At 47.7% G+C, this 25,318-nt stretch overlaps 1 protein-coding gene and 1 long non-coding RNA gene across 3 annotated transcripts; both read left to right on the top strand.

Annotated features, from left to right (window-relative positions):
- The first annotated feature begins 501 nt into the window (after positions 1–501).
- Positions 502–2,881, top strand: LOC120713642. The gene is made up of 3 exons (XR_005691225.1): positions 502–1,425; positions 1,547–1,639; positions 2,387–2,881. It is a non-coding gene; the product is annotated as an uncharacterized LOC120713642 (long non-coding RNA).
- A 12,558-nt stretch (positions 2,882–15,439) lies between these two features.
- Positions 15,440–19,100, top strand: LOC120713641 (vesicle-associated protein 1-1-like). Of its 2 annotated transcripts, XM_039999571.1 has the most exons (4): positions 15,441–15,986; positions 17,595–17,781; positions 17,988–18,224; positions 18,413–19,100. In XM_039999571.1, exons 2-4 carry the CDS (start codon positions 17,611–17,613, stop codon positions 18,824–18,826), a joined length of 822 nt encoding a protein of 273 aa, XP_039855505.1. In that variant the 5' UTR covers positions 15,441–15,986; positions 17,595–17,610; the 3' UTR covers positions 18,827–19,100. The 2 variants fall into 2 exon arrangements, with proteins under 2 accessions (XP_039855506.1, XP_039855505.1); XM_039999572.1 differs by lacking the exon at positions 17,595–17,781 and having other exon boundaries at positions 15,440–15,969.
- The last annotated feature ends 6,218 nt before the right edge of the window (positions 19,101–25,318 follow it).

Below are 25,318 nucleotides of genomic sequence, written 5' to 3'. Positions count from 1 at the left end.
TTTGTTTGAATTTTGATTTCCTTTCGTCGATTCATGAGCACGAGTTAATGGCTTGATTCTTGATGATTTTGTGACTCCTTGTAGTGATTCAAAACCATCTAGACTGGTGCTATACCCTCCGGAATCACGAGTCCTCCTGAATCGAAGTTTTTGTGTTCTTGAGAAAACCCCCATCTTTCTCGGAATTTCTTCGATTCCTCCCAAACCATGGAGTGATTCTTCGATTCCTTCCGTGGACGTGTTCACAAGTCCTTTATGATCATGCCTACAAAGTTTGGTGAGATTTGGACTTGATTTGATCCTTCGATCATCGAGTTTTTGGGCGAGACGCGGACTGGAAAATTGTTTCTGGACTCAAACAGAGTTTTTACCTATCACCGGTTAAATCGACGCTTGTGGTCATGTTGCGTCGGTTCAACCAGTGAGTAGGTTCTTCTCCTGTTAGGGTTTTCTGCTGCTCACTTATTGCACCGGTGCCTTAGTTCAACCGGTGCTCGCTTCTCTCTGCTGCCGGCTCTGCTCATCGGTTGAACCGACGCTGTTCAAATCTGTGCGTCGGATCAACCGGTGAGTTATACCGTGCTGTGTCTTGCGCTGTTTCTTCGTGTTTGCTTCCGCACTTGTTCACGCTTTGTTCCTAGGGGTGTTTAGTGTTGGTGTAACTCTTCATAGCTACTCCACACGTCACCTAGGACTCGAGGGTTTGGGTGTACACTTGGGAATCAACCAAATCACTTCAAGAGGTGAAATTTTTATTTGGCTCCCATTAACCCTCCTCTGGTCGCCTTTCGGGCCCCTCGATAGCCTTCGGTGGCAACACATCCCGTCTAGTCTGATTTTCAGTCAGGCTTCCTGGGTGAACCTGGGGCCAAAAGCAATCGAACTATTATTTTTCTCTTTTCTGGAGTTAGTTGGGCGCCTTGGCGCACCAGGAATGACTGGGTCTTCTCAGACATCCTGGTGAAACACCCAAAATATAGCTCGTAGAGCTTTTGGATTTCTTCAGCACTGGTGTCTCCTGTCGACCAAGGAAGCGAAGAGGGCGGCGGAGGATCTGTTGAACAAGCTTCATGTGGAGCTCCAGGCGATCTGAAGACAGGGATGCTTGTCTTTTAATCTGTGTTTTCTGCTTTCTCTTGCTTTTTTGTTCCTGACAGCTCTAGGATGGAGAGCAGGTAAGATCTGGAGAGAGCTTTCTGTTCCTTCTTTTGTTCTAGCTGGTTTCTTCCGACTCCTTTGTTATGCGGTGGAGAGAGGGAAGGTTTTGGAGTGAGCCGTGCGCTCTTTTTCTTCATGTAAGCTGGTGGCCTCGGCAGAGTTGTTACCTATTTGCTTTCAATTTAAAGCAGGACCAAGGGGTCTTTGGTCTAAAAGCACCCCCATCCATAGGCCATCCCTTGAAGAATATCCTCGAAATGTCCGGAGGTAAGATCTGGCACTACTACATGGTCTTCTTTTTCGTTCGATGCATTACTCCGTTGGATTTGTTGTTGCTTGAGCTGGGTTGGATCTACATTTGCTCATCCCTCATTGATGAAACTTGCAGTTGGATTGGCCACGAGAATCAACGTACTTTAATGATGAAAGGTAGCATTGATCTGAACCAAGCTGCACCGAGCTTCGATTCGGCAGCTAGCAGGTACCAATTTGAGTTTCAGTAACCTGAACAATTACTTAAAATGGAACTGGTTTTGCACAGAACGATTAATGTGAAGAAGCAACAGTGTGCTATATTAGTTGTTTTTTTGCCCAGTGCGTATGACTGTTTTTTTTTGTGCCAATTGATTCACTACTACAAAATAGGCCTTTCTTCCAAACCATTTGTCCCGGTTACCTTTGGGCCCGGGACAAAAGGTGGCTTTTATCCCGGGTCCAACGGCTAGCCGGGCCAACGCGGGGGACATGGGCTTTTTGTCCTGGGTGGAGCCACCAACCCGGACAAAAGGCCCCCCTTTTGTCCCGGTTGGTGGCTCCACCCGGGACAAAAAGGCCCAACCCTTTTATCCCGGGTGGTAACACCAACCGGGACAAAAGGGTGACCCTTTTGTCCCGGTTGGTGTTACCACCCGGGACAAAAGACCCCTTTTGTCCCGGTTGGTGTTACCAACTCGGACAAAAGGCCCCTCCACGTGATAGTTCAAAAGGAAGTTATTCTATACTGAGTCACGTGTATTACTTAGGTGAGTTGGTAAGGAAACCATGCGCCACGCAAGAGGTCTTGGGATCGAATCCCGTGGTGTGCAAAAAATTTTTTAACGGCAGGCAACTTTTGTCCCGGTTCTGCCACCCGGGACAAAAGCCTCCTTGTCCCGGTTCCAAAACCGGGACAAAAGGCAGTTTGGAACCGGGACAAAAGGCATATTTTGTAGTAGTGATTTCTGAACAGGGACGTGGAGGAGAAGTTAAAGGGTAAGCCGAATGGAAAGAGTAAACAAGTTAGCACACAACAATGTAGGTGTTACAAAGTTGTACAGCATTCTCGTTACTTTCTTTGGTTCAATGGAAAATGTTTGGACAACGAAGCGCTGCTTGAAAAATCTATGCCAGAAGATCAATAGAGAGTTGGCAATTGATGATATAAATAAGACATTGGGTCTGTTCAGAGATTTAAGGAAAATAGACCCAGGTTTTGTTTACAGTGTTGAGACAGATAGTGAAGGTTGCATTAAAACACTGATGTGGACAAATAGTAGAAACCGGATGCAGTACCTTCATTTTGGGGATGTAATCACCTTTGACACAACATACAAGACAAATCTGTATGATATGCCATTTGGATTGTTTGTTGGGGTAAACAATCATTTCCAAAGTGTGTTGCTTGGAGGTGTGGTGACGACGGATGAGACAATTGAAAGTTTCAGATGGGTTTTCAAGGAGTGTGTTGCCTGTAATATGATGTACCATAGAGTACAAAATTCACACAACATGATGACGAGCCCTTGTTGGCTTGTACAGAAATAAAGTGACAATTAACGAATGGATATTTAAAGCTAAAAGAATACTACAGGTGGACTGCTCACCCAAAGTATAGAAACTTAATATTTTAATATGTACTCAAGATATATTATATCATTTCAAAGGTACAGAACCTCGTATGGTCATTATGGTGTTTAGCACATCAGTCGATGTGAGCAGCTTTTTCATGGGACTCAAAGAACTTTGTGACCGGATGGCACACTGCTCAATGCTACTTTTTGACCGATTCAAGATGACAGCTCGGTACTGCATGTATGAGATACGAATAAAATAAAATGAATACAGGTATTATACGGGACACGTGGAATCATCACATAGCTCGTACAGGAAAATGTGTGGCCAGGATAGAGCGAGTCCGTACTAGCTCGAGTAAAATCCATTTTTCGGAAAGGATGGGCACCAGAGAAAAGATGTGCCTCAGTGTGCGTGATGAGTGGGATCTAAAAAGTGTGCTCGAGCGTGAGTGGGATAAAAAAGAGTGCCCGATGAGTGGGAGAGAGTAAATAACTCAATTAAAACTCTACTTTGAGGACCCTACTGAACCTTGTAAATTGTGCTAAAAGATGCTTCCTCCATTCCTTTTTAGTAAGGTTTTTTTTGATAGTCCTATTTGGGTTGTAGTATCAAATTTGTCATAAATGACCCTTTCAGTTACCGTGCAGAGAAACTCCTAGTATAGAATAATGACTGGTGCATGCATCAAAAAGCATCAATACCGAGGAGTTTTCACGAAAAAACGAGGAGTGTTTGATGACCTGATTAGGGCATGTAGAATGGTGTAGACAGTTGCTGTCTGTAACGGTTTAGAACACCGTACATAGACAACTAAATAGACAACTCATACAGTGGAATATCTATTGGCGTGCCTGTTAGCTATTTAATTTATGCATGGGCACATAAAATATAGTGATCAAGTATGGAATTGATCTTTGTATACCTTGTTGTTGCATGTACCAAATAATGCTTTGTGGATCCAAATAAATCATACAAATCTTATAAGAAACATAAATATAATATATTTAATATATATTTGGAATATGTGACTTAACTAATCTATCATCCATTTAATTCAAACATGGATTCATGCATCATGATGATCAAGCGTGAACTAGAGTTTTGCTAATATTGTTGCTTTTCCTAGAGGAATCATATTACATGCTATTTGAGATAATACAGCGGAACTATAATGTAATTTTGTAAAATGGCTAGGGGCTCTTATGATATGAGGGACCGAAGCCGGCGACCAGAGGGGGGGTGAATGGGAGCCGATCAAAATTTCTTCGAAATTCGAATCGTCTGTCTATATCCCAAAATCACCCAATCCCTCAAGCGTTCGGACCAAAGTTTGGAGTAGCTATTGAAGAGCTAAACCAACACAAAAGGCCTTGAACGAGCGAGCGGAACCACGAAGCAATTTGGAACCGAATCAGAAAAACTGCAGAACTGATCTGCCTGGACCGGTCTGACCGGTGCGCTGGACTGGTCTGACCGGTCGTATCTATTCAAAAGTGAGCAGACCGGTCTGACCGGTCTGGCCTACCGGTCTGACCGGTGGCACCCAGAAAACCCCCGAAAACTTGGATTCAAACGATGAATCTCAACCAAACGACCACGAAAATCGATGAAACTTGGGGGATTGCTTCGCCCCTACCCCGTGAACATATCCCCAAAAGATCTCGGCCTAAAGATCAACGAATCTTGAGAATTATGGGGGAGATCAAAAGGGATTGGGGTTTTCTCAAATACTCAAAAACTTCAATTTTGATGAGCTCGTGATTCCAGAAGATTTGGCACATAGTTAGAAGCACGGGAATCACTCCAAAGAGCTCTACAAAACGTTGCAATCAAGTGCATCAAAAACAAAACAAAAATCCATCACAAAAAGCACAAGAGGGACAGAATTGGATTGATTCAAAAGCCCAGAGGGCACAAGGAGGATGGGGCCTCCTTTCCCAATCACATCCAATACAAAGTCTCACAAATCCATGGATAAATCCTACTCTAAAGAGAGGAACGGAGGGAGGGAGACGCAGGGGCGGCGGCCTGGAGAACAGAGGTATCCACGAAAGGATTACAAAAGCCGCTTTTAACCTAACACAAGTGAAGGGGTATTTATATCCGCGGGACCGGTCAGACCGGTGCCAGGGACCGGTCAGACCGGTTGGCCTGCAGCACCCCCCGGTACACGATCTCATCCGACGGCCGAGGTTCTTTCTTCGAAATGAAGTCTTCTCCGCGATGCCGCCATCTTGATGAAGATCCAGTCCGCGGTTTTGGAGGGTCCGCGAAACCCGGGTAGGTAGCCGGTTTTGAGAAAACCGCCAAAACCTCACGCGCTGGAAGATTCCCGCCTCCGCGCCGTGGCCCTAGACGCCGTTCCCGCCTCGGCCTTCTGACGGCCCTAGACGCCGCCCGACGCCCGTCACCTCCGTCAGTCCCGAGACCGACGCCCGTCACCTCCACGACTTGGCATCTTCAACCGCCGTCCGCCTCCTTGGTTTTGTGGTGCAAACCAAGAAACCTGCCTTCCATCGCCGCTTGCGCCCTCGATCCAGGAGTGGACGCCACAGCTGCCGCCCGGTCCGAGCTCCGGTCCCGGCTGACCTTCACCGCCATCCACCGCACGGTCCATCGGCCACAGCACCTCCACGGCAGCTCCCCGTCGACACTTGACGCCCGTGTACCTGCAATCCAAAGACCAAGCGCACGATCACACCGCACGGTTGACAATTCACTCATCACAAGCAGGATAGAGTACTCTCATTCCTCAATCTCCCCCTTGATGAGTGCATTGTCAACACACCACAAACAAACCAAGAGAAGTGAAACCAAAGAAGAACAAAGAAGCACGAAAGAGAAGAACTCAAGCAAGTGACGAAAAGCTCAGAAAGGCAAGAACAGTCACTTACTCAAGCAAAGATCGATCCCCTAAGACAAGGGCAAAGGCTCAACGCAATCGATCAAAAGCCACAACATGACTCCTCAAAGACAGAGGTAACGCTCGACGCAGTCTATACCTGGGCATTTCTCGGGTCGGGTCGGGTTCGGGTCGTGCCGAAAAAAACCCGGTAGAAAAACTCATGGCCCGAGCCCGCCCGTGGCCCGGCGAAAACCCTAAAATTTTGGCCCGAGCCCGCCCGCAGCCCGACCCGAAGGCCCGCGGGCCGACCCGTTGACCCGACGGTCACCCACATGATCCCAGAAACCAGCAGTAGCAATCGTACAGGCATGACTAATTTAAATATTACATGATCCGAACATCACAATTCTGATAAAACAACTGTACAACACATGCACCACAGACAATAGTTCACACAGATCACAGATGTGATAAAATAAAATGGCAAATGGCATAAATAAATAAGATAACAGATCACAGATGTGTCTTTTTGACCGGGCCGTCGGCCCGGCCCGCGGGTTTAATTTTCAGCCCGCACCCGACCCGAATTTTTCACCGGGCTGAAATCATGGCCCGGACCCGCCCGCCGTGTTCCTCGGGCCGGGTCGGATCGGGTTTTTTTCGGGCGGGTCGGTCCGGGTTCTTCGGGTCGGGCGGCCCATGCCCAGGTCTAACGCAGTCATGCAAGAAGCAGAGGGAAAACTTGGAAAACTAGGAGCCAAAACCAAAACAGAAACTCCACAAGCAAAGTTTTTCCCTCTCACATGTGCAACTCTCCCAAAATGATGCACTCTCAAAACCCTGTGCACAACAAGTCTTTCAAAAATCAAACAAGTCTCTCCCTTGTTCGATCACTTCTCTCAAAATTCTTCCCCTTGTTGGCACATGCACACATCAAGTCTAAAAAGACCTAAAGCTCCCCTTGAAGCTGAAACTCCCCCTGAACAGATGCTATGCAATGAATGCAATGCAGGAGGTGTAAGTGAAAGCATTCAGGGATACAATGATATGAGCAACATCAAGTCACAAGCACGTGTGCATCCATAAACAAGACCTGCATCTAGCTCAACAGAGTATATCAAATCAGTCTAGAGCTAGGCAAGTTCAGTTTAGGAGAAATAAAAGCATCACCCATGATCTAGCACTAACAAGTAGGGAATGGAAAGCAGTGCTAATCATACTCGTACAGGTGATCCAAACTCAGCCAAAAACAAGTTGTTAACATTCATTTTTCAATCAAATTTATATCAAGCAATTCTTAATGCCAGGGGTTGAAAGCTTGTCATGCTTCACTTAGCAACGAGGTCAAGCCTATGCCAAAAGACAATCAGAAGCTTAAAGCACCCGTTTCAGTCATGCACAGCCTTGCCCGGGTTCTCACAAGTGCAAAGTGAGTCGTCCCGAAAGCTCGATCAGTGCGACAAGCAATCCCACCTGGATCTTTTCAATCCATTTCAAGAATAGTTCAAGCAATTTTATTAGATTTAGATCATTTCAAGTATGAATTGCTGAACGAAAAGGCACACTAGCATGAATAAGATAGCAAAGCACATCAACACGCCCTAACATGCTAATAGCCAAGACAGGGTGATCATGTTTTCAGATTTTCAAATCAAAATAGCTTAACTCAGATGTTGTCATATACACAATGGAGCAAGCTATACATGATCAAGTTTATCAACTCACACTAGCAGGCACTAGAAAATCATAGCAATGTATTCAAGAATGCTAGTGCAAGTGAGACAATGCAAAATGCAAACATGTACAATGCATATGCACAATGCAACTACCAAATCTAGAAAATAAAGAGAAGCAAAACAAAGACCTACCAAGCTAACCAAAACAAAAGTCAGCGATCAAAAGGGGTAGCAAACCCCAAGCTCCCCTCGCAAGCGAGCAAAAGTGTCCTGCTCAAGCGGTTTGGTGAGAATATCTGCGGTTTGCCTCTCTGAAGGGACATGGATCAGGTCTATGTGTCCTCTCTCATGGTTATCTCGCAGGAAGTGGAACCGGATATCTATGTGTTTGGTTCTGGAGTGTAGGACAGGGTTCTTTGCAATGCTAATGGCTGACATGTTGTCTACAAAGATGGGAACCCTACCGAAACTCAAACCATAATACTGCAAGGTTTGTTTTATCAAAAGTATCTGGGAGCAGCAGCTAGCAGCGGCAACATACTCAGCTTCTGTGGAAGAAAGCGCTACGCTAGCCTGCTTGCGAGAGGACCAAGACACCAAAGATGTACCGAGAAATTGACAAGTGCCGGATGTCGACTTGCGATCCAACCGACACCCACCGAAATCGGCATCAGAAAAGCCCACCAAAACCAGAGAAGAATCCGCAGAATACCAAAGACAAAATTCAGGGGTGAATTTCAAATACCTGAAGATGCGTTTCACCACCTGCCTGTGGGAGGTGCGCGGCGAAGCCTGATACCGCGCGCAGAGGCAGACGCCAAACTGGATGTCCGGTCGCGTCGCCATCAGGTACAGGAGAGAGCCGATCATGCTCCTGTACTCCTTCTGGTCCACCGCCTCGCCGTCCAAGTCCTCATCAAGCGCCGTAGATGTGCTGATCGGAGTCGGCTGAGGAGACAAGTCACTCATGTCGAACTTCCGCAGCAAGTCTCTAGTTTACTTGGTTTGATGGACAAAAGTGCCCTGAGGAGTTTGCTTGATCTGCAGCCCGAGGAAGAACTGCAGCTCACCCATCATGCTCATCTCGAACTCCCTGGACATCTGCTCATAAAACTTGGAGACAAGAGCGTGAGAAGAGCCACCAAAGATAATATCATCCACGTATATCTGAACTAAAAGAAAGTCATTGCCAGATCGCATGAGGAACAAAGTTTTATCCACACATCCCATTTTAAAGCCCTGAGACAGCAAAAAGGTTTTCAATCTATCATACCAAGCTCTAGGCGCCTGTTTCAAACCGTAAAGAGCTTTCTAAAGTTTATAAACACAGTTTGGAAACTTGGGATTTTCGAAACCAGGGGGTTGCTTCACATAAACCTCTTCTTAGATAAAACCATTCAAGAAGGCAGATTTCACATCCATTTGGAAAACCTTAAAACCCTTGGAAGCAGCAAATGCAAGAAAGATTCGAATAGCTTCCAAACGAGCAACAGGGGCAAAAGTCTCCTCAAAATCAATACCCTCTTTTTGGCAAAACCCCTGGGCAACAAGACGAGCCTTTTTTCGAACAACCAAACCATCCTCACCCTGCTTGTTTTTGAAAACCCACTTCGTTCCGATGGGATTACAAGCAGGTGGAGGCTCGACTAAAACCCAAACTTGGTTTCTTTCAAAATTTTCAAGTTCCTCATGCATGGCATTGACCCAATTAGAATCAGAAATAGCATGTCCAATATCTTTGGGCTCAAAAGAGGCAACAAACGCTGAATGAGCAAAACCAGCGATACTTGTTACCTTGGACCTGGTGACTCGCTCGTTGAGGTCACCTAGCATCTGTTGAGGTGGATGACGACGCTGAATATGTCGCGGTGCTTCCCGTGTCGAAGTCGCCTCCTCCTCAACCAAATCTGGTGCCTCCTCAGGTGCAGCTGGTGAAGCCTGAGTCACCTCCTCGATCAGCCCCCGGGAAGTAGACGTAGTCGGGTCGGGGCCGTCGTCATCGTCCGAGCTCGTGGCAGAGATAGTTGGGTCCACAGCACGCGTGGTAGCCTCAGCGACTCCCTCTGCAGCTTCTTCCTCCTCATCTTCAAAGATGGAGGTGCCGAGCTCATCATCTCCTGCAACTTCAAAGATAGAAGAATTGCACGGTGCAGTCTCGTCGAAAGTGACTTCACAAGTCTCTCTGACAATGTTAGTATCAATAATCAGCACACGGTACGCTCTAGAGTGAGAAGCATAACCGAGAAAAATACCGTCAGATGAGCGAGACTCAAACTTATCAAGATTTCCATCTTTCAGCACAAAGCACCGGCAACCGAAAACTCTGAGATGGTCAACACGGGGCTGGCGTCCAAACCGCAACTCATAAGAAGTCCTGTGCATGAAAGCACGCAAGAAAATGCGGTTGAACACGTAACAAGCGGTGTTAACCGCCTTAGCCCAGTATTTGCGAGGAGTCCTATGCTCATCGAGCATCGTCCTCGCCATCTCAACTAACGTCCGATTCTTCCGCTCTACAACTCCATTCTGCTGTGGAGTGTAGGGAGAAGAATACTGGTGTTCGGGCCCTTGATCACTGCAAAAGGCGTCAAAACGAGCGTTTTTGAATTCTGTGCCATTGTCACTGCGGATCGCTCTCATGGCCTGGGGTAACTCATTTTTCAACCTCAAGATCAAGTCTCGAACAAACTCGAAAGCCTCATCCTTGGTTCTCATGAAAAAGACCCAAGAATAGCAAGAAAAATCGTCCACAATCACAAGAACGTACCACTTTCCACCAACAGACATCACCCTAGAAGGACCAACTTTGTCCATGTGTCGCAACTCTCCAGGGTGAGAGGTCATCACCTGATTAACAGGTGGATGTGAAGTGACAATCATTTTACCGTGACGACACGGATGGCAAACAAGGTCCTTCTCAAACTTCAATTTGGGCAATCCTCGGATCAGGCCAAGTGAGCTCAGTCTCGACAACAAATCGAAGCTCAAATGTCCAAGTCTCCTATGCCACTTCCACAGATCAGAAGAAGGACCAGCCATCAAGCAATGAGAAGGGCCAAAAGGAGTTCCAGAGAAGTCAACCAAGAAAACCCGATCGCGAGGTGTAATCCGGCAAACCAAATCTCCCCTGGAATCAAGAACACGCGAACAACCCTCCTTAAAGAGAACCTCAAACCCCTCATCAAGAAGTTGCGAAACAGAGAGCAAATTAAAGCCAAGATTCGAAACCAAAGCAACTTCTTTCAGGGTGAAGCGATCAGAAACTCGAACAGCGCCAAGTCCACGTACCTTTCCTCTTCCATTATCCCCGAACACAATGTACTCCTTTGAGCGCATCGGGGTGAGGCTGGAGAACCATTTGTCATTTCCGGTCATGTGGCGCGAACAACCGGAGTCCATGATACACCTGTTCTCCAAGCCTCTGACCTGCACATCAGTAGTGAGACAAAGGGTGAGCAAATGTCTCAACACTGGGGTTAGCAAAGTGAGAAGCAAACCAGTGTCGAGCCATTTGCTCTACAGAAGGGTTAGCAAAACCAGACAAAGCATATCCCCCGTCCCGTCTACCGCGTGACTGACAAACACCACCGTGAGGAAAGCGTGGAGCCTCAAGACCTCCTCCAATGCCTCGGTCTCGTGGTCCATTGCCGTACTGAAAATGACCAGAAGCACGGCCGGCAAAGCGACCACCCGCTGGAGCACGGTAACCACCACCGTCTCCCTGACCTCCACCTACACGGCGCGCCCTAGCATCTTGCCTACCACCACGCCGAGGAAGACCATGCACCCGAGCAGAGTACATGTCCGCGTTCCGTCTCTCCTGCTCACGTCTCACAGCCCGCTTCCTCCTGAAGCAAAACTCCTCCAGGTGACCTTCCCTATCATAGAACTCGCAGTGGTACCTCACCTCACGCTTGGGAGGTGGAGGCCTAGCCTGCGGACGGGGAGGATCAGCCTGTTCTTCTGGGCAACCTGGGCTGTGGCAGCAGGGAGCGTGTCGAGGGGATTCCTCAGCTCATTGGGCTTTGGAATCCAAACCTGCTTCTGCGGAGGTGCTTTTGGTGGTTCTTTAAGCACACCATCCACGGGGTCAACAAGCGAAGGCTACGTGCTCGTGCTAGCAGTGTTTCCAGCAGCCTTGCCAATCTTACCATACAAGCTGTCAAAGTCTGACTTCGTGTATGTGTAACCGACCCCAAACCCATCACCACGCTTCAACTGCTTAATCATCATGCCCAACTGCGGCTCACTGCTAGAAACCCAACTCAGAATCGCCCTAAGATAGGTATTCTCATTCTCCAAGTTGGCTTTCTCTACCGCAAGACTATCCAGATTAGCAATCAAACCAGGGCAAACTGAGCAGTCAATAGGTGGGCTAGACTCTACGACCTTAGTCTTTCCAAAATACTTGATCAAAGCGTTCTTCTCCTCTAGCTCCGACCTAAGCGTGGGACAAAGCTTACAAGCACCAAGCAAAACAGGCCTAGATCTAAGCTCCTCTAGTTCACAAACAACAGTAGCAAACTTGGACTGCAAAGAAGCTAGATCAGACTTGAAGATAGGACACTCATCGCATTCAAGCACATCACTAACAATGGGAGCATCCTTGACAAGTTCAAGCTCATGCTTGGCCTTGGCTAGCTCGTGAGACACGTCAGAAAGCGAAGTCTTAGCAACATCTAAGTTCGCGACGTTCTCATCATGCTTGGCACGGAGAGCAACAAGATCGTTCATGTGAGATATGCAGCCAGCGCACTCATCCTCACTAGATTTCTCCCTAGCACAAGCCAGCTCAGCCCTAAGCTTTCTACGCTCTCTAACTGCTTCCTTAAGCAGCCTCTTCTGGTTGTCGAGAGCGGCGTACAACTCCCTAACCTCTGTATCAAGCAGGTCGATTGTGGAGTTTACCTCTGAATCTCTCTCGAATCCAGGAGAAGAGCCGGAGTGCGTCGGTGTAGCATGTCCACCTGAAGACGCACGAGCACCATCGGCTTCGCCCGCCATGGTGTAGAAGCTCTTGCGCCGACCGGCCGCCAAGCAAAGGCCGATGAAGCCGGTGGCTTCCTTGTCCCGCTTCTTCTTCTTCTTGTCGTCGTCGTCGGAGGTCGGTGAAGAAGAGCGGTCGGTGTCGGAGCTCTGGTCGAGGTCGCTGAGCTGCGCCAGGAAGGCCTTCTCCTGCTTCTTGGCCTTGTACTGGAAGTGCTTCTTAAGCGAATCCTTGTCGAAGCGTCCTCCCCGGTCACGACTGCGGTGCTTGTGGCGCCGACGCTCCTTGTTGGAGCCTTCCTCGTCGTGGTCGCGGTGGCGGTAGTAGTCGAAGGAGTTGTTCTGGCCACCGCCGGACTTCTTGGGGCAATCGGCGATGAAGTGGTTCAGATCACCGCAGTTGTAGCACCCGGGGTTCTTCTTCCTCTGCCTGTTGTGGTAGATGCACTGGAACTTGCTGATGAGAAGGCACAAGTCGTCGTCGCCCAGCGTCTCCAGCTGCTCATCTGAAACAGAAGGCAAAGAGGCAAGAGAAAAGCCAAGAGCAGAGTTAGCGTTAGAGCTCGATCCACCTGGGCCAGTCACAAGAGCGACGCTCTTGGAAGGAGGGGCACCATTGAGCTTGGCTCGTGTCTGGTTATCCACCTCCGTGGCCTTGAGCTTGCTGAAAAGCTCGTTCACGGTCAGAGTCTCATAGCCTGCAGACTCAATGATCGTGTTCACCTTGAGATCCCACATAGAGCGGTCAAGTGCGTAGAGCAACTTGAGAGCCTTCTCGTGCTCTGTGTACTCAAGGGCACCAGCAGATCTGTTCGCATTGACTTTGTTCACAATCGACTGAAAACGACTGAACATCAGGTCAATGCTCTCACCCGGCTCCTGTGTGAAGTTCTCATACTCACGCCGGTGAGTCTCGAACAGTCTGGCCTTCACCTGAGGTGTACCCTCGTGGTAGTTCTCAAGGCACATCCAAATCTTGTGGGCTTCCTGAAAACCCTGGACGCGTGAGAACTCCGCACGAGAAACGCCAGCGAACAAGGCATTGACAGCCTTGGCGTTAGCCTCGTGCTGGGTCACCTAAAGAGGCGTGGTCCGAATAGCCAGCACCTCGTAAAGCTGGTTCGTGGTAATCTCGCAGACATCGGCTCCCATACTCTGCAGGAAGGCTCTCATGCGAACCTTCCAGTAGGCATAATCCTCGCCGGAAAACACCGGGATCTTACCAAGACTCGCCATGGTCGCCGAGTGGTTTTTGAACCGGTTAAGGTACTGAAAACCTCAACCAAGCTCTGATACCAATGAGGGACCGAAGCCGGCGACCAGAGGGGGGGTGAATGGGAGCCGATCAAAATTTCTTCGAAATTCGAATCGTCGGCCTATATCCCAAAATCACCCAATCCCTCAAGCGTTCTGACCAAAGTTTGGAGTAGCTATTGAAGAGCTAAACCAACATAAAAGGCCTCGAACGAGCGAGCGGAACCACGAAGCAATTTGGAAGCGAATCGAAAAAACTACAGAACTGATCTGCCTGGACCGGTTTGACCGGTGCGCTGGACCGGTCTGACCGGTCGTGTCTGTTCAAAAGTGAGCAGACCGGTCTAGCCGGTCTGGCCTACCGGTCTGACCGGTGGCACCTAGAAAACCCCCGAAAACTTGGATTCAAACGATGAATCTCAACCAAACGACCACGAAAATCGATGAAACTTGGGGGATTGCTTCGCCCCTACCCCATGAACATATCCCCAAAAGATCTCGGCCTAAAGATCAACGAATCATGAGAATTATCGGGGAGATCAAAAGGGATTGGGGTTTTCTCAAATACTCAAAAACTTCAATTTTGATGACCTCGTGATTCCAGAAGATTTGGCACACAGCTAGAAGCACGGGAATCACTCCAAAGAGCTCTACAAAACGTTGCAATCAAGTGCATCAAAAACGAAACAAAAATCCATCAGAAAAAGCACAAGAGGGACAGAATTGGATTGATTCAAAAGCCCAGAGGGCACAAGGAGGATGGGGCCTCCTTTCCCAATCACATCCAACACAAAGTCTCAAAAATCCATGGACAAATCCTACTCTAAAGAGAGGAACGGAGGGAGGGAGACGCAGGAGCGGCAGCCTGGAGAACAGAGGTATCCACGAAAGGATTACAAAAGCCGTTCTTAACCTAACACAAGTGAAGGGGTATTTATACCCGCGGGACCGGTCAGACCGGTACGCTGGACCGGTCAGACCGGTTGGTTAGACCGGTCAGACCGGTGCCAGGGACCGGTCAGACCGGTTGGCCTGCAGCACCCCCTGTACACGATCTCATCCGACGGCCGAGGTTCTTTCTTCGAAACGAAGTCTTCTCCGCGATGCCGCCATCTTGATGAAGATCCAGTCCACGGTTTTGGAGGGTCTGCGAAACCCGGGTAGGTGGCCGGTTTTAAGAAAACCGCCAAAACCTCACGCGCGGGAAGATTCCCGCCTCCGCACCGTGGCCCTAGACGCCGTTCCCGCCTCGGCCTTCTGACGGCCCTAGACGCTGCCCGACGCCCGTCACCTCCGTCAGTCCCGAGACCGACGCCTGTCACCTCCACGACTTGGCATCTTCAACCGCTGTCCGCCTCCTTGGTTTTGTGGCGCAAACCAAGAAACCTGCCTTCCATCACCGCTTGCGCCCTCGATCCAGGAGTGGACGCCACAGCTGCCGCCCGGTCCGAGCTCCGGTCCCGGCTGCCCTTCACCGCCGTCCACTGCACGGTCCATCGGCCACAGCACCTCCACGGCAGCTCCCCGTCGACACTCGACGCCTGTGTACCTGCAATCCAAAGACCAAGCGCACGATCACACCGCACGGTTGACAATTCACTCATCACAAGCAGGATAGAGTACTCTCGTTCCTCATGATAAAAATGGATAGCAAATATACACTGAAGTCCTCGTCTCTCTCGATCTTTCTCAGCCTTTCATTTCGATCTCTCTCTGTTGTTCTTGCATTGACTCCACCTGACCACCTCCATGGCCGATCTCAAGGGGCAAGATGACATGCGGTTGAGCAGTGTGATAGAGAGTGAGTGAGAGAGAGAGAACAACAACATCGATCGGGGCCGCCGGGCAGGCCTGTGCGGGGGCGCAGCCAGCTCGACGCAGCGGCCAAGATTGTGCGGCGGCGGCCAGCTCGACGCTATGGCCAGGACAAGGTTGTGTATGCGGCAGCGAGGATGAGGCTTCGATGCGGCGGCAGGGGCAAGGTTACGCTGGCACCCCGCACCTAGCTACCTCCCGCACTTGATCCATCCAACCCGTCGGTGAGTCGAAACACAACGGAGGAGCTGCTGTCGTTGTGGCATGGGAGCACGAGCCGGTGCCGTCGTCTCGGCGCGGTTCAGCCTCGCAAGTCGGGATTAACCGGATAAAGACGCCGCATTGATGGCCGTTGTACATGCCCTTAAGCAAAAAAATTTCTCCTTGATGCTTTACAACAAGGTTTGTTTGTGAATTGCACTGATGTAGCGAAAATGGCCTCTCATGCCATATTTCAATATAATGTTTTGGCGATTGATGACACACGCAACACTTGAACTAATGTGTTTGCTTAGATGATATACTCAGGCTTTTAGGTTCAAGTGATGACAAAGAGAAGAGAGGCGAAGCTAGGCCCGAAGGGCCGCCCCTACGGGGGTTCCGCTACCCGGTTAGCGGACGGGGGTCGAGGGGGAGCCGCCCCTCGCGGGTCTCAGGGCAGCGCCCTGAAACCTAAAAGAAATCAAGTCACCGGTTGAACCGACGCCAAGCAAATTACACACGTCGGTGCATTGACTTGAGCACGTCTGGGAGTTTTAGTATCACCGGTTAAACCGACGTAAGGCAAAATGTACTCATCGGTGCAATGACAGAGATGGCCTGCGGGCTAGGGTTTGGCACCGGATGAACCGACGATAGCAAGTTTGAATACGTCGGTGCAATGGCAGAAGCAGTCCAAGAAAAATGCATACATCGGATGAACCGATGATGCACCGGTTAATAGCGTCGGTGCAGTTGTCCAGAGAGTTTGTTTTTCAAGGATCAGAGGACAGTTGCACTCACCGGTTAAACCGACGCTAATATTACATACACCGGTCGATTGCGTCGGTTGATTGCCCGTACACGTAACGGCTAGTTTTCAGTGGGCAGTTTAGTATCACCGGTTAAACCGATGATGGCGATTTGGGGAGCATCGGATTAACCGGCGTTAAGCGTTTTTCTGGCAGCTTTTCTCCAACGGCTATATTTGCTTGTGCTGCCTATATATACCCCCAAGGCCGGGTCATTTGAGAGTGCTGGAGTTCAAAGAAGTATACTAGAGCTAAAGATCATCTCCAACCACCATAGAGCTTCATTGTACATCATATAGGCTTAAGCACACTTGTTAGAGTGCTTAGTGCTTTATTAGGGATTAGTTCTTGCGAGAGCTCCCTTGAGAGAAGTCTTGCTGCGGCAAGCAAACACTTGTACTCGTCGTGTGACCCTCCGACTTGGTGTGGAGTGGCAACGACACTTTGTGCGGGGAAGGAGGCCCCTACTTGGTGTTAAAACTCCAAGATAGTGAAGACGGTGCCGTGGTGACGCTTCGAGATAGACGGTGGCGGTGACCTCGTCTTTGTGACTTGGTGTCACTTAGCCTTTGCTTGTCGGGAGCCTTGGAGGCGTGGCAAGACGGTGATCAAGCGAAGAGACTCGGTATCACACTTGTTCTTTGTGAGCAAGTGGCCGTGGACGTAGGGAGGGACTTTGGTGTCCTAACCGAACCACGTTAAATCGTGTGTCTTGGTGTCTTCACGGGAGTTTGCATATCCTCTCCCTTACCGCTTTACTTACCGCATTACGTTTCCGCATTTACTCTTTCTTGCTTACCTTTACTTTCCTAGTTAGTTTGATTAGGATTGGCTATAGGTTGCAAGTCTTTTGGGGTAAGTAGAGGGTAGCATAGATAAACCTTAGTCATAACTAGCATATGTAGGACGTGTTAGGTTTATCTTATGCAATTAGATTGAGCCCTAGGATAGAAAAGCGATTAGCGACCCTATTCACCCCCTCCCCCTCTAGGGTCGGACACCCCGGTGATCCTTTCAACTGACCATATCTCTTATGCTTGTGATCGATACCATGAAGTGGGTACATGCCACCGGAATATGTAGACAGTGGCGCTCAAAGAAGTTTGACGTCTTCAGCTTGGGGGTTATAATTATAAAACTAATGGACGGAAATAATGGCAGCTCCCGTAGTTGTGAAATGCCTTCCGAACAGTTTGTTGAACTTGTAAGGAAAATTGTTCTTTATATCATGCATGAACATAGATTTATTTTTCATATTATGTGTTACCCCCTCCGTTCTTAAATATATGTCATTTAGGACAAACTAATTATTAACTTAACCTAAAAGTCATATTTTTAAGAACGGAGGTATCATCTACTACATATGCACAAAGCAACTCCCATGTTTCTAACTTTACACCAATTTCCCAGGTCACTAACAAATGGAAGGAAAGGGTGATGTGCCAGTCAGCAGGGTATTCATTACAAGAAATAAATATCCTAGGAGTGAAGACTTGTGTTGATATAGCATTAAGATGTGTGGACGCTAACCGAAATAGAAGGCCTTATATAATAGATATTATCAATGAACTGGAAGAACTAGAAGCTAAAGTTGAGAAAATGTCACTATCTTCTGACCATCAGTCGAAAAATCTAAATAGCCTACAGGTATGGCCATTCTAGTAGAGTGGATGCTCTTCTTATTACCAGGCACCAGCAGCATACACGTTTCTTAGGAATTAAAAAAGTGCAATTGTAATTTGCTACAGTTCCATACACACCTAACTAAACTCTGTATGTTCTTGAGCTGACAATGTATCAAATACCACGTTGCATTAATCCGTTCTTCCTTGCAGAGATGGTCTGACTCCAATGCTCTGGCTGTCGATCCGACCTCAGAGCTGCGCTTCCCCTTCGAACCGAGGAAGGATATATCATGCTGTCTTCAACTGACAAACAAGATGGATGGCTCCATTGCGTTTAATATAAAGACCAACCAAAGCAAATATTACGCAGAGCCAAACAGAGGAATTCTGCCACCATGTTCCAAGCGCTATGTCTTGGTGACTTTGCGAGCACAGGAGGAGGCACCGCCGAATATGCAATGCCATGACATGTTACATATACAGAGTGTTAATGTCAGGGAGGACCTGACACCTGATGGCATCACTGAAGACTTCTTTGAAAGAGGAATGGTGGAGAAGGTGGTGGATGTGATGACACTGCCGATTGTTTATGTTGCCAAAAAACGAAGAAGGGAATTCTTCTAAGGAGTGGAAGGTAAGAACCTGAATGTGAAAAGGATAAAGATCAGTGTTCTAGATCTCCGGCTAAGCCATTTAGCTGCTGGTGTTTTAAACAGCTATGAGCAGCCATAGCTTCAGCTAAGCCATTTAGCGGATTTATGAAACTTGGGAAAAATTATTGTTGCTAGCCCTGTTTCCTAGCACATCTCTTTTACTCACTGAATTGTATGCATGTAGAAGCAAGAAATTAGTAATTCCAAACATGATATATAGCAACATGGCAAGGTCAAATTTTGAATCCTAGAAGTGCTAGAGCCTCACAGGATAGCAAAGACAAGATGTGAATTTCAGAATATGTGAGGAATGCAAGATCCTGCTCACCGGAGATGATGTTGGAGTTCATCTGGCGGCCGTCCTTGGCGAGCCCCAGGCCACAGGATGTTCGTGTTAGATACTGAACTTTATAAACCTGTAGGATCTCAATTAGCCTAATCGCATGAACACCTAATTATTTAATTAATTGATACTAACCTTCATTAATAGATGCCCTTTAGGGCCACTGACGACCTGTTGCCTACTTGAGAAAGCAGGCGTGGCCAGGGGCAGGCCCAGTATGTAGCAAGGATATTCAGTTGAATACCCATTATTTTTGGCAAAAAACTTTGTATATGTAGATATTTCTCAAGTATATAAAGAAAAAAACCAAAAATAAACAGCCTAATAGCATAAATAGACTCCAAAATACAAAGCAGCCAACAACTTCTCCTTCCTGGGCTCCCCACCAAACGGCCCACTGTCCACCTCACTCACGCACCCCTTGCTTCCCTCCCCCGTTCCCCCCACACCCCTGGCCCACCCCACTCACCCGCTCCCCAAACCGCATCCCATTCCCAGCCAATCGGCAGCCCTAAGTGGCGGCGGCACTGCATTGCAGTAGTGTGGCACGGCAGGCCGGCACAGGCAGGGGGCTAGGGGGCAAGGGCGGAGCCGCGGAGGGCGGAGGCCAGACCGCCCAAGCCTGGGGGGCCGCGCCACCGTGAGGCGGCGCGCAGCTGAGCAACGGCTGCAGCAGGCTGCTCCGCCTGCTGCCCTGCTCGGCCTCGACAGTCGGTCATGCTTGGCGGGCGGCGGCGAGGCGCAGGGCGCTGGGCGCAGGTTGCGGGCGGCCTACCGGGCAGCCGGCGTCCAGGCCACTAGGGAGCAGCGCTCAAGGTCAGGGCGCTGTGTATTCTATGATTAGGAAAAGAGCAAATGCAAGAAACACCGGGAGCACAGCCTGCGCTCAAGACCACACGTCTCCAGCCTGCGCTCAAGGTCAGGGTGCAAAAGCATCAATGATTTGGCAAAGATCAGAGTGAACTTTATGCTGATTATTTAAACAGAGTGATTGGAGTTAAAAAATGATGCATTGATGCTTGCACTTAGCTGTCTGTTTAACTAGAGTTTTGTTTTGTTGTTTGCTAGTATCAATTGTGTATGTATGCATCCTAAATACAATGCAGATGCAGTATCATAGTGAGAAAAATATTTATGAAACTTGATTGCTTGTATTTATTTCAGATATTTCCAGATCATTTCATACGTCAATTATTTATATATTGAACAATTTCAAATTATTAACAATTTGTGTTGCCAGTACTCAATTAGTATACGGTACTAATATATACTTTGGGTTGTTAATTTTTTTTGCACTACTGAAATTTTGAATACCCATCTGCCAAATCCTAGACCCGCCCCTGGATTCCTCGAGGATGGATGTATTGTTCGAAGGCTCCTGATCGCAAGTTTGTGGTGTATATTCTTTTGTGAAGACCGCTCAGGCATATTGCATCAATAAGTTACAAGTTGATGATCATGTGTACTGCCCATGTGTTGATTGCCGCAATCAGAAACAATTTTGCAACATTGAGCAAATCCGTTGTCATCTATTGGTTAGGGGTTTTATGGTAAACTATATGATTTGGAATAAGCATGGAGAAGATCGGGAGAACTTACATCATGAAGCTTCATGGCATGATACTGCCCAGGAAATTGTGCATGAGAATATCACTGAAATAGTCTATGAAAGAGTCGAGGAAACCGTCAATGAAGTCGACAATGATATGTTGGCTGATTATGAAGTAAGTGATGATATAGATCAGATGATACGTGATGGGGAGCCAGAATTCCTAGATGCAAGAAATCTGAAGAAGTTGGAGCAGATGAGAAAGGATGCGAAGACACCGCTATATCAGGGTTCTAGTGTGACTAAATTGGAAGCTGACTTGTTGCTACTGAGCTGAAATTAAGTAATGGTATGACGGAGAAGGGTTTAGACGATTTCTAAGTCTTTAGCAAAAGCTTCTCCTAAACCCCCATGAGTTGCCTGAAAACACACAAGGTCAAGCAAATGATTTGCCCAATGGGACTCGAAGTGCAGAAAATTCATGCGTGTCACAATGATTGCATATTATATCGAGGTGATTACAAAGACTTGGACTCGTGTCCTGTGTGCAAAGCTTCCCAGTACAAGTGTTCATCTGCCGTGATGATGAAAGGTGATAGGAATGAAAGGCCTCCCAAGAAGGTTGTGTGGTACTTCCCAATAATTCCTCATTTGAAGAGATGGTTTGCGAATGCAAAAACGGCCAAGATGATGAGGTGGCATTGTGGCAGAACCACCTGAATTATCCCGGCTCAAGTGCGCTGGCCATCACCATAAAGACAACACCGACTCAAACGCAGTTCAAACGGAACAATTCTTGGTCTGTCGGGTAACGTCCCGATACAACTACCGGATCTCAGATCGAACAAGCATACCCGCACGAAGGCGAGTCCAGAGATATTACAACCATATAATTTACAACACAGGCATAGCAGTTATTACAACAAGTTCAAAGTATTATTACAAGTACAAACTCAGTAAAACATTATACAAAACATAAGTTTAAAGTTCAGAGTTAAGTAGCGAAAAGAAAACACGACGGCTACAACACGTCGCAAAAGTATACCAAGCTAGCCCAAGCAAGGTATCACTCATCGGGGTCATTGCCGGCCGGAGACGGATCCCACTCTACGGACCAGCCAGGGGGCAAAGAGCAGGGCCAGGTCAGACTAGCGATCTGGTCCTCAAAACTCATACCTGAAACATGATTCAACAGCAAGGCTGAGTATACTAATACTCAGCAAGACTTAACCGTCAACGGATATACTTAGTCCAGTTAGCTAGACTATGCAGGGTTCTGTAAGGCTCTGATTTTCCTTTTTCTGAAAAGCAATAAAGAGTAGGTCCTTAATTTCACATTTTAGTTTTCAACATTCTTGTTGATTAACCATTCTATGTAAGGAACTAATTCTAATCAACCATGGTAGAACTTTAGTCAATCATCAAGATTGGTCGTAATAACATTACTCTTATTACTCTGTGTGGCAAAGGGATCAAGTAGTCTCAATATCCGCGAGAGACGGACGATTCGAATCGGATTTCCAACCTTGCAAGGTAAACCTAACACACACGTTTGGAAAACCGTCGGGTCGTTCCCAAACAACCGTTGACCTTTCATTCCGGTTTGTGGATAGGGTCACTCTCCCCGACTATAGGGCACCAACTTCCTCCCTGTACCCGTTGTGTTGCGCAACATAAACATAAATAAAACCTATCTCTAAGAGAGAGTGAAAGATATATCCACTTACCGGTCCGATCAGCTACTAGGCTTACCGCGTACCATATTTACGGCATGTGGCTAGTACGTTCAAACACTTAACCACTGCTACCACACACCGCGACCTTAGCAGAATTCATCAATATAGACGGGGTCTCACCCAAGGTCATGATATCGAACATGACCCTGTCCGACGTCCTTATAGTGATTGCATAAAGTAAACAAGCAACTCCTAGTAAGCTCGCGAGTGACAGGCAATCACTCGACTTTTACCGGTCCTATAAGCATAGCAATTACTCGAACTCAAGTCTAGTGTTCAGTACATAGGTTCCTAGGATCATGCATCTAGGGTTTCAATTCAAATCCTAAGAACTATAAATGCACAAGTAAGTAGTATATAAAGTGTATAATTTGAAATACTGGGTTTATGTCCGGGGCTTGCCTTCGCGGTAGTCACTAGCTAAATCAGCCTTGGGCTCTTCCGGACTTTGGTCCGGGTCTTCAGTCAGTGTAGTGGCATTCAGCTGGGCTTCTTGATCAGCTCCTTCGGACTCCGGGATCAGCTCGTACGTCCCGTCCGCTAGAACAGTCGTATCTATATGTGATGCAAGAAAACGGTATTACAAACACATACACTTCACGATAAAGTTGTAGTCTAACAAATAGCAATCAAAACTTAGCATATGGGCAATCGTTTATAGAGTAGTTAATTAACATGTCTTACTACACAAAACAACATGATTAACCTCACAAGACAACTTGATTATCTTCACAAAGTAGGTTGTAGTTAGTTCATATAGCAAATAAATCATGGTTTGCTAAGAAATAAGTAACTCAGCACACAAACAAGATTTAAACTCAGAAAAATTAATTCAAACAGTAAGTACATAGAACAATCTATCCTGTAAATTTCATGCCATTTCATGCAGCCAATTATTCAGAATAAAACATTTATTCTGACAACACCTAGAACAAGATTAAATTCTACAGAACAAACTATAACACTTATGAAGCTCAAAATCTCTCAAAATTGGCATCATATGCTTATAAACGTCGTATAAATTTTTGAGAATTTATCTAGGCATAAAACAGAAGTAATCAATTTGACAAAATTAAACCACATATGGCAAAACTAATTAGTACAGAAAGTTCTATAGTGTTTGTGGATCTCAAATTGAACAGACATGAATATATGACCAAAATAGAGTTCCATAAATTTCCTCAGATTTTTCTAAGAAAGGAAACTATTTACCATAATTAAAGCCTACTTAAAAAAGCATTAAATCAAAGATATAGTTAAACAGATCTAAAATTTCCCAAAATTGTACAACAGCAAGGTTTAAGTGGAATACATGCATGGAAAAAGTTTCACACTCAGAACTATAATATTTCTACCGGCACAAATACATTAGTAAAACTAGTAGATCTAGGAATCTTAAAACTTTGACCTAGTTAAAGATGTCAAAAAGGGTTCAAATTTTTACCAGGCACTAGTAACACTACAAAGACACATTATAGCCAAAAAACCACATGAAGTTACTGAGTACAACTCTTTGAACAATTAAAGCCTATTTATTCTATTCTATTTCTTGGGTTAACATGCAGACCAAAACTGAAGATGTGTATGTAACAAAACTTGTAGGCCTTGTAACAAGGATTCCAAAACATTTGGATTTGTATTTTTTTTGATTTGTCAACGAATTTCTAGGCATTTTCAAAGTTCATCCTAGAAACAAAAGGAAAAGGACTGAAATCTTGCAACTAGGCCCCAAGAAATAAAAAATATGTTAGCAAAGTGGTCCCTAGCGCGCCTGAGAAGAAGACAGGGAGGGGAATCGGCAGCGTTCCGGCCAGGGAACTCACCGGCTGCGAATTAGAGGTGGCTAGGGAGCACGAGGAGGTCAAGGCGCGTCGAGGGGTAGGTTTGGTGAGGACTGGGGTGGCTGGTTGGGTGTTTTCCCACGGCGAGGTGCGGCGGCGGCTCAGACTGCTCGCCGGCGGCTGTGCTACGGTGGTGGGATGGGGGTGTGGAGAGGTCTGGAAGCTGCGCGACACTCGGGCGGAGCTAAAGACGGGGTCGGCGTGGGCGGAGGGGGTCTGGAGGAGCGGACCTGCAGCGGTGTTGGGCTCACTGGAGTTGAGGAGGAGGGCGGTGGTGCTCGGAGTGCCTAGAGCGCGAGACCTCGGGGTGCGAGGGGCGGAATGGAAGGTCAAGGATGAGGCCAAGCTCGTGCGCGCTAGAGAAGGGAAAACCGGGCTCTTCCCCGAGTTGCCACGGAGGCGGCGAGGTGGCGGCCGCGGAGTTGGTCGGGGCAGCGTAGCGAGGGGAGGATTGCTCCAGCGCGGGTGGGAGTGGGTCCAGAGGGTCGCGGGGGCGCCGCGTGTGGCGGTGGGGTAGCAGGAGGTGGCCTCCCGGCAACACATTCTGGCATGCTCGGTGGGACGCTTCTCGGCAACAACGTCCACTGCAACGATGACTGGAGCTCAAGATCAAGAACCCACTCCCAAGCCCGTCACGTATGAAGAGCTCCCTCCTGAACACAAGAAGAAGTATGATGAGATCAAAGCTCTGCTGGAAGCCGATCTCATCGGCTCTTTTGAGAAGACCCACAACCATGGCATCAGGTGGAAGGGGTTCTCACCAGAAGGCGCTATTGACAATGTAGATATGTCTGTACCATCAGAAGAGCGCACCAGAGCCCTGCGTCAGGAGATGAACTACTTGGTGGCCCATGCGCTTCATTGGCACTCTCAGAGCCTGATGAACGAACTCGAGCGCATGGCGCATCGCGTTATCCAGGAGATAATCAAGAACCAGTACTCTCCATCGGGGCCAACCCTGGGGAGTCACACAGAGGAAGCTGCACTGCATTCT

Source organism: Panicum virgatum, chromosome 6K (assembly GCF_016808335.1).
Source record: "Panicum virgatum strain AP13 chromosome 6K, P.virgatum_v5, whole genome shotgun sequence".
NCBI lineage: Eukaryota > Viridiplantae > Streptophyta > Magnoliopsida > Poales > Poaceae > Panicum > Panicum virgatum.
Note: the sequence above shows the minus strand (reverse complement) of the source record. Positions and strands in the feature narration are given on the sequence as shown.